This window comes from Musa acuminata, chromosome BXJ3-9, assembly GCF_036884655.1.
Source record: "Musa acuminata AAA Group cultivar baxijiao chromosome BXJ3-9, Cavendish_Baxijiao_AAA, whole genome shotgun sequence".
Lineage (NCBI taxonomy): Eukaryota > Viridiplantae > Streptophyta > Magnoliopsida > Zingiberales > Musaceae > Musa > Musa acuminata.
In genome coordinates this window covers 3801315-3816939 of record NC_088357.1, presented here as the reverse complement: position 1 = coordinate 3816939, position 15625 = coordinate 3801315, and the positions used below count along the sequence as shown (strand labels likewise).

Genomic DNA, 15625 nt, shown 5'->3' with positions numbered 1-15625 from the left:
TTTGTATCAGTAAATAATGTATCAGCAAAAGAATTGTGAAGGCAATACAGACCAACTTAAATGACTCAAGGAGAACTTCCTAGAGCAACAATTTCCATGTAAAGAACCGCATACCAGTCTCAGAAAGCAAACAAAAATATTAAACAAAAACATCCAATATACTAAGTCTCTTGCCAAAGGAAGCATTACAAGAATGATATAAAAACCGGCTGTAAGAAATTTGTTGGGTCTGATCAAACCCAAAGACATCTACCATAAATTTGTTGGGTCAACAACTGGAGTGAAGTACGACCCAAACACATCCCAGTTGGAGAAGCCACATACATTGGGATGAACAAGACAGCACAAAGCCACAGTGCATATGTTATATCGTACCATTTCAAGAGTATGATACATGATCAAGTTGAAATAGTAAGGAGGTAATAGTAAACAATTGCATTCAAGGATTTGATGGCACTTACACTTAAGAACTTATTTTAATAGACAATGAACCAAGATCCACCAGTATAATTACTAATGGTTAATGTAACATGGCTCTACGAATATAGGCTAACAAATGTACAAATAAGAGTAACATGCGAGCATGTAAACTAACGACGCCAAATAAGATTGCATTAACAATGCTTCATCACAATATCACCACAGTCAAACTAAATTTCACCAAGACTGATCTAAATTGCTCTTCAGGAGTGACATTTATAAGATTATTCCCCGCTTGCGAGTTTAGATCGTTGTCTGTATCGTTGAATTGTAGCGATATGTTAAGCATGATTGACATAATATGCTACGGTCACCAGCCAGTTAAACAAAGCTTATAGAGGTTTGAGCATCACTGCTTTGAGGCTGGATAATATTCAGGAATTATCTGTTTCGTATTAAAATTACATAGATAATTAGGCTTAAGAATTGCTCATAAGTTCTTTTGGAAGAATGCATTTGAACTTTTTTAAGTTTAAAATGAAAATAACACAAAAGAAATATGATAGTTTTGGCACCGGAATGATGCCAAACTATCTCTAAAAGAATTTCATGCATTGAAATCAGAATTTTCCTCCTGATGAAATCAAGAACATAATTTCTTGTTTTTCAATATGATGTACCCAACAGGAGTGCAATGTTTTCAGTAGAAGTTATAGAGCATAATGTCAAAATCTTAATATGAACAAGTTCTGAACAGTAGAGCATGACTCCTGCTTTGTAGCACCACTTTTTCTCGAGCAATTAGTCACAATCAAGTCTAACATATGGAAATGTGTTTACTGCACATATGGCATAACAAGCATCACTTTTCACCGGCAAAACTTGGGCGATAATATCATGCACAATTAAAGCAAATATATAGTCTGACGGGAAACCCTAACATCCATGGTAGGAGTTCCCTTATGTTTATTGTGATGGTATAGGCACAAGCTACCAGTGAGAACCAACAGAGAGCTACAGCAGCTCATCCTCAAAGGATGCATTGCATTAAATCTATTAAAGGCATGCAAATAAACAAAGCACCACAGACATGAAGATAAATGAGTTCCTATAAGTAAATAATTATAGCTCCTTGCAGAAGCTACTATAAACCACCGATCAAATTCTATATCCTTCAACAGAAAGGATAGAAGCAATCACCATTGCAACTAGTGATCATCACCAGATAAGTAGCCAAATGAGATCAAATGCATTCAAAAACACAGTGATAATTCATTGCCAAACATCAGCGACGACAGAACCAAACAAGCACAACAAAGCACCACAGACATGAAGATAAATGAGTTCCTATAAGTAAATAGTCACAGCTCCTTGCAGAAGCCACTATAACCACTGATCAAATGCTATATCCTTCAACGGAAAGGATAGAAGCAATCACCATTGCAACTAGAGGTCATCACCAGATAAGTAGCCAAACAAGATCAAATGCATTCAAGAGCGCGGTGATAATTCATTGCCAAACATCAACGACAACAGAACCAAACAAGCACATAACATATCCAGTTTGGCAGAAAAACAAAGAGCAAATTGGCATATGATAGATATGTAGATCGCAAATTTAGCTGACTAACGACAGTTTTAACGTGAAAGCAACCTAAACAGGATTAGAAGGAATAAGTAACTTTATTGAATACCAGAGTTTCATGCTGATCCTGAGCTTGGCCCTCCTTTGAGGCAGGTGTTGTTGAGTCGTTCTATGGCCAAAATCAACGCCTGGGTCCCTAATTCCCCTTCCCCATGCGCCATGAGCGAGACATACAGCTGATGCGCCAACCCCAAACCTGGCAATGCCAATCCCATGCTCTGGCATTCCTTCAAACAGATTCCGAGATCCTTCACATAGTGATGCACGTAGAACCCAGCTTCCATGTCCCTGTCCAAAATCCTCTTGCCATAGAGATCGAGCGATTTCGACCCTGCCGCGCCCGTGGATATGGCCTCCAACCACCGCCCCACGTCAAGCCCGGCCTTGTGAGCGTACATCATCCCTTCCATCAACCCTACCATCGTCGATGCTATTGCAATCTGGTTCCCAAGCTTCGCTCTCTGCCCTTGCCCTGGCTCTCCCATGTACCTCACCGTCCCCATGCACCCGAACAGAGGCTCCAGCCTCCGGACGACGGCCTCGTCTCCTCCAGCGAAGATCGACAGGGTCCCGGCGCGCGCCCCGCGGTCGCCGCCTGACACCGGCGCATCGATCGCGGCGCAGGACCCCACGCGGGCGGCCTCGGCGATCTCGGCCGCGAGAGCAGGGTCGCTGGTGGTCATGTCGACGAGGACAGAGCCCGGGGCTAAGCCAGCGAGGGCTCCATCGGACGGATCGAGGGCAACACGGCGGACGTCGGAGGGGTAGCCGACGATAAGGAAGACGACGTCGCTGGCGCGCGCGACGGCGGCGGGCGAGCTGGCGAGCTTGGCGCCACGGTCAAGGAGGGGCTGGGCCTTGGCGGGGGTCCGATTGAAGACGGTGAGGTAGTAGCCAGCGGAGAGGAGATGGCCAGCCATGGACCGGCCCATGACGCCGGTCCCGATCCAGCCGACCCGGGTCGTGGCAGGGGTTATGTCACGGTCGGACGAGGAAGTGGCAGCCATGGCGAAGAAGCGTAGGCGGACGACGAAGCGAGTGAGACGGAAACGGCGGAGGAACGCCGGGAAGGGCATGGGGGAGAGGTGAACAAGTGGCACATCGGTAAATATAACGTGTGCCCAGCAGTATCCTTCAAATTTCCTAAACTGCCCCTGGTGATCGAGATAAGATGAGACGGGTGGTAGCACTGCGGTGTTGATCGGACGGGGGAGGCAGCGCCGTTTCGTTAAGATGGAAAGGCGGCCTTCGACTTCGACGGACGGAGTGGTGGAGCACGAGCCGTTGCGGTTTCAGAGGCGGTCGTCAACTTCCCGGGCTATGCGTTGGATCCATTTGCGCATGCCCTGTGCAGCTATGACTTGGTGGTCTTCTTGTGTAAGACTCATTCGAACCGAAGGCTATGATTGCACAGAGCCCACGGGAAGATGGGCTGTTGCTTCTCAACAGCCCACATAGAATGAATGAGCTAAGCAGGCGTTTTGACATTTTGGATTCTTACGACACAAAAATGATTGGCATTAAAAGGCGGAGAAGAAACACAAACGTAAGCAGCATTATCCTATTCGTTTTAAAATAATTCTTCCTCGAAACAGCAACTCAGATTCAAAATTTATAATTATTCAACTGATAAATGTATTTTATATTTTATGAAAATAGATTATCTTAGTACACACAATAGTATCTCTTTTTATTAAAATATCCGAATTGATTAGTGCACTCTCAAATAAGCATAGTCATCCATATCTATTGAGATATCAGAATTGATTAATGTATTATTATAAGTGATGGATCTCAAATTTAAATATCATTGATATGATAATTTTTAAAATATATATATAACTGTCTAAAAAAATTATAATTGAGGCTTCAAGAGTTTAGTTGAAATTTGGGAGTCTTCCAACCATAAGCATGTTTCTCACCAAAGAAAACAAAAATTCTACTTCTTAATAATATTATTATCCGATTCATTTTAAAAGTAAATCTCGTAAAAACGAAATAATAAGAACAGTTTTTGTTATATATTTGATCATCGATTAATCGTATGTTTTGTTTGTCATTCAATATCACTATTAGAAATCTCATCAACTACTTATCTGTGCACGTCTCTCTTTTTTTATTTCCGTTAGAATGTTTTCTTAATTTTCATGTTTTTCTCTATTTCTATGTGACATAGTGCTGATGACATTCTGACACCATCCGATCGACAATTCAACACCATATTATTGTCATCTCAACATCACCTAACTCATTTCTCGAACATTTTAATCACATGTATGGTCATTACATGATCTCTTATTTTGCTGTAATGTGATCCCACTCAATATTAGGAAAGATACATAATAACTTTGATATTAATGTAGTCTTCAAATATAAAGATTCAAAACTTTACTATAAAAGCCCTTTGGGTGTGCTCCCAAACTCTTTTAAGATTCTCCATCTCTAATACATGTAATTTTAAAATACTTATTATTTAACTAATACCTCATAACCAAACCTAATTTATGCATCGAAAAAATTTTATTAACATACCCTCGATGCAGTTTTGTATGATTTGACGTATTCTAAATCAAGGGGATACGATATTTCTCGATACCAATAATAAATGCATAATAAAACATCGATTGATCTTGAATTGACATTCTAATCAAACAATTAAAATATACACTAACGGTATAGAAATATTACTATTCGCATAACTTTACACACTTAATATTTTTATTTTTTCATAAATTCCTCCCCCCAAATGATATATTTATGATTATGAATATCTACGATTAAAACTTAAGAGGGGGTATTTTCAATACCATCCATCCAATCATAATTTGATGATAATAAGGTGAAGGTATGATATGATAAATATTGTTCACGAATTTCAATTGTGAGATTTATATTTAATTTAACTATAGGCCCCAAGCTTATTATAAGTTTGGTGGTACAGAAATTATATTGTGGTCTACTCAATTTCTTCAATACATAAGTAAGTAGGGATTAACTCGTATATCCCTATAAACACACTTAGAGGGTACTTTTACAATGAACTTAGTAATCGCTGAATTAAAGTGATGATTAACTCGTAATTATATAAATTTTTCTATGATCAGTCTATCGGTGGAAATGTATATCAATCCAAGTTATGATTATAACACATTGGTACATTCTACTGTAGGGATGAGTAGTCATCTTAGTTGATACTGTTTCAAAGTCGATCTCATAAAGTGACGTATTATTGGATTGCTGAAATATCGATTATATATATATATATATATATATATATATAGAGAGAGAGAGAGAGAGATGAAACTCACTTGGGAAACTACGGACGTCCGCATGAGACTAACATCCAGACAAGTATATACTTCGACATGAGACTTGATAGGTGTTAGTGTAAACAACCTTAAGCCGTGGCCTCGGGACTGACGCGACTTAGTTCGAATCCGGATGACGGGAATCTTCCTGGGACGTTCCTCCCGACTGCTGAGGTGGTCGATCACGGTGCTCCGATTGGGACGGGGTCGCTATTCCCTCCGGGCAGGAACTCCTCGCCTGTGCGTTCAGTGGGGACCTTCGACCTCGCACCTGCACAAAGGTCGGGTCGGGGTGCTCGGCCCGACCCCTCCGACGACCAAGTCAGTGGGCGGTCGTGGGGGGTTCTTTTCTTTAGGCAAGTGGTGTCTGCTTCTCCCTTCTTTCTCCTCGGCACGCGAGGGTTTTTATAGTGAGAACTACCGTTGCATGATGTGCCTACCCGCAGGGAGCGGGATCGTACTTCTGGTAGCGTCTGACATTGTCGTTGGCGTGGCGTGGGGGATCGAGCCTGAGCAGGGTATTAATGCGCCTTGGTAGGCGTTCCGGTCCGTTTTGACCGGGTGCCTCATCAGGTCAACAGAGGCGGGAGGCGTAAGGGATAGCTGATGTCACGCGAGTCTTATCATAATTATTACCATCAAAAGGTAGTGTGTTCAAAGCTTGTGTTTGGAATTAATACTCGGGGCAGCAAATCGATGAGGATGGCTGAAGCGAGTCAACCAATAGACTGGTCAAAAGATCAGTTCTAGATGATCAACGATGACTTCCAAGAAGGTGCGCTGTTATGAAAACGTGCATATCTTTCTGATGTGGCAGACTGACTACCAAAGTCAGCAAAATCCAGAAGAGCGTGTTGCGGTCGTCGAAGGGACTCTCTCCTTTGCTTCACGTCTGCTTCCTCATTCATAAACGTTCATTTTCTACTTAGTAGGCGGAGAACTTCTCGCGTTCCCACCTTCCATTGGCGTAAAACACATGGCACCAAACCACGGAAGGGGACACACATAAGAAGAATGGCAGCGACGGAGAGACGGACTTTGTGTTTCACCAAGTCAGCAGAGGCAGTCCCAAAAGTAAAATTTTTCTTTTTCATGAAAGGTAAGTAAGAAAAATATATATTTTACAAAAAAATAAATTAAGAAGATAAAAAAATTAATACTGCAGTTTAGTTATTAAGTAAGATTGATGATTTTTTTTAAATAATAATAATAATTATAAAAAAAAAAAGTTTACAGTTTCTAGAAAGAGTTTGATGGAGAGGAGAGATCACTTTTTTTTTTTTTTAATGTGAAGAGCAATGATTTGGAGGTATTCTTTCTTAGTCTATTGTAATCCTTAGAATTTCGATGCTGATCTTCCAAAAACGTGTTTTCTGCTCTCGTCACAAAAAAAAAACATGATTCCATTTGGCCCCACGATAACGTTTGCTAGATGATCGAGTCTTGGGAATAGACTTTTTGCACGGAGACCGATGAAAGGTTGTGTTTTGATGTTGATTGTTGCCATCCAATTTAGAAATTAAAGAAAAATATTTATTTATTTATTTAATCAAAATTATATGATTCACAACAATAAAAGATGGATGGCAGCAAAAGAATATCGAAGGATCGTTCTTACAACAATTAGATACGGTTCCTTTTTTTTTTTCATTTGGACATATCTTTTAATTTTCTACTTCCTTCGCTTTAATATATATCTAATCATTATTATTATTTTATTAATATCGATATTATTATTATTCTTATTTTTGATTGATGAGGATTGAATACATGAAATTCAATAAGCCTAGATATATAAAAAATAAATCATTGTATCACCTCAAATCACGAAGATAATGAAACACTAAATGGACATATGCATGACATCGAGAGAGTATTTCTCAATTGATATTTTATAACCGATGATGATTGCAAAATCAATACCATGTAAAATAATATTTTTAGATATATTTTCATTACTTATTCAAATACTTCTTATGAGCCTCTTTATGGATGCCTCTAGAAATAAACTAAAATATGACATAAGATAGAGACCGTTTTGTATCGTTGAATTGAAGCAAAATATAAATACAAATATTTTACCCTCAAGTGAAAATTGTCCAAACACGATAAAGTCAAATTAGATTCAAATCGACCATATCAGCTACATATAAATTTTAGTTCACATGTCTGAAACCTTGTCTAAATTACACTTGTCAGAGAAATGCTGTGTGCTGACATACATTGCTTGTTTCACTCGATGGCTTGCTTGCATTACCACCAAAAGGGTGTCGTTCTCGAGCATTTCCGACCTCTTACAACGTCCACAATAAATATTACTCGGTCCTTCATTCTCTATTTTACGAGATCCATGCAATATATATATATATATTGGATCCTTCCCCTTCTCCGTAAGTTAGTAGATCTTAAGCCATCACAGGCGTTCCCCATCTTTACGCGGGACCCGCAGGCGAGGTCTCCATGGGCCGTCTTCAAAAGTCAACAGCGTAGGGCCGTCGACCGCTGACCGTTCAAAGTTTCCAGAGGGAACACTCCCTCCACAAAAATCCATACTGCACACCTCCATCAACGCCTTTCTACTGTGGACAGAATCCAATCGCATTGTCTGTTTCACCATCAGACTTTTTATGCTCCATAAACATAAGCAGAAGCATCATTTCGTTTCCTTGCCACCGAGACGCAGCCCCTCCCTCCCAGCCCAGCCTCCTCACACAGAGGCTCAAAAATGGCGGCCAGAACCACACGTGAAGTCTCTTTCTTCCTCCTTTCCTTTCTCTCCCTCTGCTTCGCTCTCAGAGCCGCATCGCAAACACTATCCAACGACGAGAAGCGAATCCTGCTGCAGATCAAGAGGGAATGGCGAGACCAACCCGTTCTCGCCTCTTGGAACGACACAACCACCTCCTCCTATTGCGCCTGGACGGGAGTCGGCTGCGCCGCCGATGGCTCCGTCGTCAATATCACGTTCTACGGCCAGACGACCCCAAAGATCTCGCAACCGATCCCCAACTCCCTCTGCAGCCTCAGGAACCTGACCTACCTCGACCTCAGTTACAACAACATCCCCGGCTCCTTCCCCACCTCCCTATACAACTGCTCCAGCCTCCGGTACCTTGATCTATCTCAGAACCGCTTCGTCGGCGTGATCCCCGACGACGTCGACCGCCTCTCGCCCCTGCTCACGCACCTCGATCTCTCCTCCAACAACTTCTCCGGCGACGTCCCTCCCGCCATCAGCCGGTTTCCGGCGATCCAAAAATTAGTCCTCAACAGCAACCTTTTCAACGGAAGCTTCCCGGCAGAGATCGGCAACCTCTCCCGTCTCCAGACGCTCATGCTCGCCTACAACCCTTTTGCTCCCAACAGAATTCCGCCCGACTTCGGCAACTTGACTCAGCTGGTCTTCCTGTGGATGACCAGTGCCAATCTTGTCGGCGAGATACCACCTTCGTTCTCGAAACTGGAAGCATTGATGCAGTTGGACTTGGCGGAGAACTCGCTCACCGGAACGATCCCCGCCGGAATCTGGGCGCTTCCGAATCTGGTCTACTTGTTTCTATACAAGAATAACTTATCCGGGCCGATCACGATTGATGGGACCATCGGAGCGCTAGGCCTGGAAAGGATTGATGTATCGATGAATCAGATCAATGGGTCGATCCCGAAAGACTTTGGCAAGCTCCCGAACCTGTCTGTCCTCTTCATGTACTACAACCGGTTATCTGGCGAGATACCGGCGAGCGTCGGCCTCCTGCCGTCACTGTTCGATCTCCGGTTGTTCAACAACGGCTTAACCGGCGTCTTGCCACCGGAATTGGGCAGGCATTCTCCTTTGTGGAACATCGAGGTCGACGACAACAGGATCTCTGGTGAGCTACCGGAAGGCCTTTGCGACGGTGGAGCCTTGACCTCCATCGTGGTCTTCAACAACAACATGAGCGGAAAGATACCGCCGTCCCTCGGTAGCTGTTCAACGCTCGACAACATTCAGGTACAGAGCAACAGATTCTCCGGCGAGGTGCCCGACGGGATCTGGTCGGCGGTGAATTTGACGACCGTGATCATGAGGGATAACGCCTTCTCCGGCGGCCTCCCGGACAAGCTTCCCTGGAACCTGACGCGGTTAGATATCAAGAACAATCGATTCAGCGGCCAAGTCCCGTCCTCGGCGGGCAACTTGGTGGTGTTCTTGGCGAGTAACAACATGTTCTCCGGCAACCTCCCGTCGACCCTAACAGGACTCTCGCGGCTGCAGTCCCTCTCTCTGGGAGGCAATATGATCACCGGAACGATCCCGTCGGATTTGTCAGTGCTGAAGTCGCTCGTGGATCTCAATCTTAGCCACAACCAGCTGACCGGACACATCCCGGTGGCGATCGGGTCGCTGCCGGTGCTGAACTCGCTCGACCTATCGGCGAACGAACTCTCCGGCTCGATCCCAACGGCGATGGCGAACCTGAAGCTCAACTTCCTGAACCTCTCGTCCAACCAGCTCTCCGGCGAGATTCCGGCGGGGTTGCAGAGCCCGGCGTACGAGCAAAGCTTCCTCTCGAATCCCAGTCTTTGCGCTGCCAATTCCCAACTCAACGTCCCCGCCTGCCGAAGGGGCAGCTCGGGTGGGCTGTCCCGTGGCCTCCGCATCCTCTTCTTCGTCCTCGGCGGGCTCGTGTTCTTGATGGCGTTGGCGTTCTCCGTCTTCGTGTACAGAGACCGCAAGAAGAGAAGCAACGGCAGCGATCCCGCCGTGTGGAACGTGACCTCCTTCCAGTCGGTGGATTTCACGGAATCCAACATCATGCGCGGCATCAAGGAGGAGAACCTGATCGGCAGCGGCGGGTCCGGCAACGTCTACAAGGTCGACCTAGGGAACCGCGCCGGGGAGACCGTGGCCGTCAAGAAGATCTGGAGCAGCAGGAAGCTTGACTCCAAGCTGGAGAAGCAGTTCCAGTCGGAGGTGAAGTTCCTGGGATCCATCAGGCACAAGAACATCATCAAGCTGCGGTGCTGCATCTCCAGCCCCGACTCGAAGCTACTGGTGTACGAGTACATGGGGAACGGGAGCTTGGATCGGTGGCTGCACGGGAAGCGGGCGGCGCCGCTGCATTGGTCGACCAGGCTGGAGATCGCCGTCGGGTCGGCCCGAGGGCTGTGCTACTTGCACCATGATTGCTCGCCGCCGATCATACATCGGGACGTGAAGTCCAGCAATATCCTGTTGGATATGGAGTTCAACGCCAAGATCGCCGACTTCGGTCTGGCACGGATGCTGGTCAAGCCCGGGCAGCTCGACACGGTGTCGGTAATAGCCGGCTCCTTCGGCTACATGGCTCCAGGTAAGAACAAAGGCCCCCTCGAACTCGGTCTCCATCCATGATTCAAAGCATCGAATGACTGCTAATGTTGTTTTCGTACGCAGAGTGCGGGTATTCCAGGAGACTGAACGAGAAAGTGGATGTGTACAGCTTCGGGGTTGTTCTTCTGGAGCTGACCACAGGAAGACAGGCAAACAATGAGGGGGAGCAATGTAACCTGGCAGAGTGGGCCTGGAAGCAGATCCAAGAGGGAGCAAACCTGCGCGACGCGGTAGACCCGGCCATAAAAGACTCGCCGCAGATGGACGACATAACCACGGTGTTCAAATTGGGGCTTCGCTGCACGGAGTCTTTGCCTTCACGGAGGCCGTCCATGAAGGACGTGCTGCAGGTTTTGATGCGGTGCAATCGGCCGCGCGGAGACGATTGCAAACCCTGCGCTGAGCGCGACGTGGCACCGCTTCTATCATCGAAGACGGGTAGTCGACGAAAAGGATCACCCAATGATGGCGATGAGAAGAGTTTGGCATGCAACGTCTGAGGCAATGGTTATACCTCGTCGTCATGACGATCTCTGATCACCAAGACACGGTCAATATAGAGCAACTAATGGAATATGGCCTTCACGACAGGGAAATCACCGGATGTAGTTGCAGAAGATTTCTGGCACAGCAACAGCTGCAGAGACATGACAAAGTCGCAGAATTCGAAAGGTTACTGTATCCCCTCCATTTGTATGTCAATAGTGAAGAGACAACAGGACGAGGAAAAAGAGAGGGAGAGGAAGAAGAGCATCACCACAATGCAATGCAGGTGCAGGAGACAAAAGCCGGGCAGCATCAGAACAGCGTCCTCTGCACAAGATTCTGCTGTCTTCTGTGAACTGACCACCACTTTGCTTACTCTACTATCAGATGCAATCGCATAGGTCAAATTAAGAACTGCATACACGGCATAGAAAAGGGTCTTGCACAAAATGTTTGGATTCGTTTAGACTGTGCTAGATCGATAGATATCATTTTAAGATACAGAAATACCTCTGAAGATTATGCCAACTGCATACAACAGGCTGCCAAATATGAACGCCAGTAACCAAGAAGATTGTGCCTTCAAGACTTCCTTCGGTTTAGTCCCAACAACAATAAGATCAGGTGAAGTATGGTGGTGCACCGCTGACATGACTTGGAGTCCTGCAAATCTCATGTTGAAAATTTGTTCAAAATCAAAACACAATATGTAAAATCTGGAAGAGACCAAGACTGCACGATGTAAAACAACTGCCAACCAGAGGAGAAAGATAAATACCACTGATTAAATCAAGATCACGATGCATATAAGCATACAACAGCATCGGCAAAATTCAATCTTATGCACCGTATCAAGCTGCAGGTTATCACAAGCTGATCTAAGAATAAATTATAAGCACAAAGCAACCTGTGAAGTAATGCAAACTCAAACTCGTGCTGTGACAACTCAGTTGGAAAAGAGAAACACAAAATCCTATATCTGCTTCACGATCTTGAAGATAACTTACATGAAAGGAACCATTGGAAGATCAATTATCTAAAATGCACAATCAATAAAATTGATCTGAAGAAGATTATACAAGTTTATGTTGAGGATGATTCTAAAATCTGTGCTCATAAAGGTTCCTCCAAGGAACTATAATAATAAAAACCTAATATCACATTGTGCTGAGATATCCCATCACAACCATAGCTAATACATTCAGATCGACCTGGAAGATAGATAGAAGGGAAATCCGATGCAAGCAAAATATTTTCAATTCCAGCCACAACGGGGTCATCACATATATCTAGCCAGTTAACCGCAGTAAGTTTAACTCTCCAGAATGGATCATACCATTACTCCACAATTAACTGATTCTATCCATAAAACAGAATATTTCCTTAATAGCAGCAGTTATACGTACCTTAGTATAAACGGAGTTTTGAGTTTCGATGGAACACAGTCTCCAAACAAGGCAAGCTTCGTTAACCAATCTCAGGACTCTCCTAAAATTCCTTTCAGATACATTCCAGATATCAACTTCCCAAAAATCTGTAATGACAAAGTTTCTTGAATTTATAGCATTTGTACAATTCTAGTGATAGAAATAAGTCAAGCTCTTTATACATTACTTGTCACCAGGGTTCAAACCCTCAAAAAACTAATGCTTGATCATAGTCAGTTAAAGAAAAGATGAGATGACCTGAAGTTTCTCATTCCACGTTGATAACCTCAATAAAAAATGAAATTTAAGAACTTATACAATGTCAACAAGCTTTCCTAACAGCTGCATAGTAGAAATCTTGTTTTATTATATGTTATATGTTCAATTTATCATAACCAAAGGAGAAAAAGATTAACTTTACATGTCAGGCAAAAGAAAGTTTGTTCACCATCTCTCCTGATTTGGGAAGAAGACTGTGCCACTTAGGTATTGCATGGGCATGCTCTACATAGGCTGCATTTGTACCAGCGCCTAGTATCACAGCAGCAACTACATCATTATCATAACATCTCGCCCCAGCTAATGTCCCGATTGTATAATTAACCTGAATCAAGAATTACTACAATTGTTAATTCTATCTAGTCTAGAAAAGGAAGATCATAGCAAAAAGTTGAATAACCACACAGCTCAAGAGGTACATATTGAAATCTCAGTCAAAAGTAATTTCATCTGAAACTCGAAGAAGGGAATACAAAAAGGAACTTACCAGTGCTGATACTTGCATATTGAGACCTTGTCCTTCAATGGCCCTCATCAATTCAGAGACCACATCTTCCCCAACCTGCCTTCAAGAACAACAACAGTGTGTCAGCAAGCTGTGAGGTCCCATCCTGACCGCACAAGGTGAAATACATAAGGTTCCAATAAACCATCAACAGAAATGATCATAATTTTCACAAAATAGTCTGGTTTGTCTCACTAAGAAAATATATCAAAACATAGAATGCCCAGACATGAAGATATTAAGCTACCAATGCATGTAAATATCTCAAAAGCAATTGTGAGAAGATACATTATGAATTCAAGAGACACTTTTGAACTTGAAAACTAAGTGTACTAGGTAATAAATCCACAAGGAAACTTGACATGGTAATGCATGCAAAAGTTACTAAAATCAACAAACAGAAAAAATGCAAACTTTAAGCATAGGAAGATGGGAATTTTTTATGAAGTAAGTTTCTGTTGCTCATTCTCAAAGCCTGCTGATCCTTGTAAGAGATGGAAGCTGGTTCCTCCGAGGTCTAAAGCATAAAACAATTCTGTCTCATCCTTGTAAAAGTTGTGTTCAAGGGGTCCTGATATTACCATAGAATAAAGATCCTTGTAAAAGTTGTGTTCAAGGGGTCCAGATATTACCATAGAATAAAGATCCAAATTGAAGATAAAAATACACATTCATTCCCGAGGAATGTATTATGTAGACTAGTAAATAAATGTCAATATGCTTACCAGTAATTACATAAACCAAAAAAATATTAACATCCCAAATGACTATTCTGAAGCAATGCCTATTTCTTTATAAAGGAAAATTCACTTCTAACATACTGCAATTTCTTTGTCATGAACAACTGCTTGCATGTGCTATACGCATATGGACAGAATATGTTTTGTGCATAATAACTAACTAAAATGAAGTTGAAGTGAATTTGTGTAAAACAAACTATTCGCTGACGGAAATGCATGAGGTGCCCTAAAGGCAATTTCAGTTAACCAAAAGTCCTATGCCAATGGTTATACGGCCTCACCGAAAAGAATGAATGTCATGGCAGAGAATTGATTAAACTTATACTGATCTAATCTTGAATGCACACCTAGAAAACCATGTTTGATAAGGCACCAAGGAGTCCAGAGCCAGAGACTAGGAGATGACTACTATTATAAGGGAACCCCAGCGAGCGATTTCCATAGAGTGAATCCTGTGTTCTTCCACTCTCCAGAAACTATCAAGTTTATAAAAGTTCAATAACTTGACTTGAGAAACTAATTTAGAACCACAAAGTTAGGTAAAGAGGAACCATACAAGGTATGCAAATGCCAAATAACAAAGCTAAGTTTCATGAATCGGTAGAAAAATGGGAGGTTCCTTTTCTGGTAACGGGAAAGATGGCTCGTACCCTGGGGGGAGGTTGTCGACGTAGCTGATCAGAATCTTAAGCTTGCTCCCGCCCTGGGAAGCGAGCCCCGCGTGCATCTCCTCCGTCGTCACGTCCGCCACCTGCCGCGGCTTCGCGTTGGGCTGGCGCGGCGCGTCGCTCCTTGAGTTCGTTGATCACCGCGGCAGCCCGAGCTCCGCGTCCGGTGCCGCACGAGGGGCACCGCCATCGCCGCCTTGGCCATGTCCTCGGAGCTACGGTTCCGAGCCGATCAGACGAGCCCCTCTCGACCTCCTAATCGATCCAAGAACTAGGCTCCCGGGCTCCGTCTTCCAAGATCCTTCCTTCGGAGGACGAAAACGATCAGGATCACGAAAGAAGTCGGGATCCGTAGCTGCCTTCCCCTTTGTTTGAATGGCGAAGGCGAAATGAAATAAATCTCGAAGGCCAGACCGCTAAAATGTGGGATTGGGCGAAATGGGGGATGGATTCGCGGAGAGAGAAAGAAAACGAAGCAGAGAGCAAAATAAATAAAAATAATTATTGGGTAATTTATTAAAAAAAACAAACCCTTCGAAATAAGGTTTTATGTACCTCCATATTTACTTTTTATTGGGACGTTCTTTTTATTTAAAATCTCAAAAATATTCTTTTAAATTCGATCAATCCCTTTCATTAAAACTTAAATATGATCTATCTAAGAGCTGATTCAATCCGGTCTTAGTTTAGATGAAATTAGTTCGGGTTAGATTCTTTAAAGCGGATCAAGTTTGATCATGTTTGAATCAAAAGTCGAAAGGGGATACACAAGGATTATATTAAACGAGTGTAAC

At 43.5% G+C, this 15625-nt stretch overlaps 3 protein-coding genes across 5 annotated transcripts; 1 reads left to right on the top strand and 2 right to left on the bottom strand.

Moving 5' to 3' along the window:
- Positions 1 to 1906: 1906 nt before the first annotated feature.
- LOC103997065 (probable 3-hydroxyisobutyrate dehydrogenase-like 1, mitochondrial) lies at positions 1907 to 3403 on the bottom strand. The gene has a single exon (XM_009418198.3). The coding sequence runs from the start codon at positions 3139 to 3141 to the stop codon at positions 2122 to 2124; it is 1020 nt and encodes a 339-aa protein (XP_009416473.2). The 5' UTR covers positions 3142 to 3403; the 3' UTR covers positions 1907 to 2121.
- A 4093-nt stretch (positions 3404 to 7496) lies between these two features.
- LOC103997063 (receptor-like protein kinase HSL1) lies at positions 7497 to 12051 on the top strand. The gene is made up of 2 exons (XM_009418197.3): positions 7497 to 10706; positions 10790 to 12051. Exons 1-2 carry the CDS (start codon positions 8099 to 8101, stop codon positions 11224 to 11226), a joined length of 3045 nt encoding a protein of 1014 aa, XP_009416472.2. The 5' UTR covers positions 7497 to 8098; the 3' UTR covers positions 11227 to 12051.
- LOC135650146 (hexokinase-1-like) lies at positions 11230 to 15281 on the bottom strand. Of its 3 annotated transcripts, none has more exons than XR_010501469.1 (5): positions 14814 to 15281; positions 13406 to 13480; positions 12619 to 13243; positions 11484 to 11875; positions 11230 to 11363 (listed from the first exon to the last, which is right to left on the bottom strand). XR_010501469.1 is itself a non-coding variant. In XM_065169320.1 (5 exons), exons 1-3 carry the CDS (start codon positions 14888 to 14890, stop codon positions 13064 to 13066), a joined length of 336 nt encoding a protein of 111 aa, XP_065025392.1. In that variant the 5' UTR covers positions 14891 to 15281; the 3' UTR covers positions 11738 to 11875; positions 12619 to 12746; positions 13061 to 13063. The 3 variants fall into 3 exon arrangements, 2 of the variants coding, with proteins under 2 accessions (XP_065025392.1, XP_065025391.1); XM_065169320.1 differs by lacking the exon at positions 11230 to 11363 and having other exon boundaries at positions 11738 to 11875; positions 12619 to 12746; positions 13061 to 13243; positions 13406 to 13484; XM_065169319.1 differs by lacking the exon at positions 11230 to 11363 and having other exon boundaries at positions 11738 to 11875; positions 12619 to 12746; positions 13088 to 13243; positions 13406 to 13484.
- Positions 15282 to 15625: the final 344 nt, after the last annotated feature.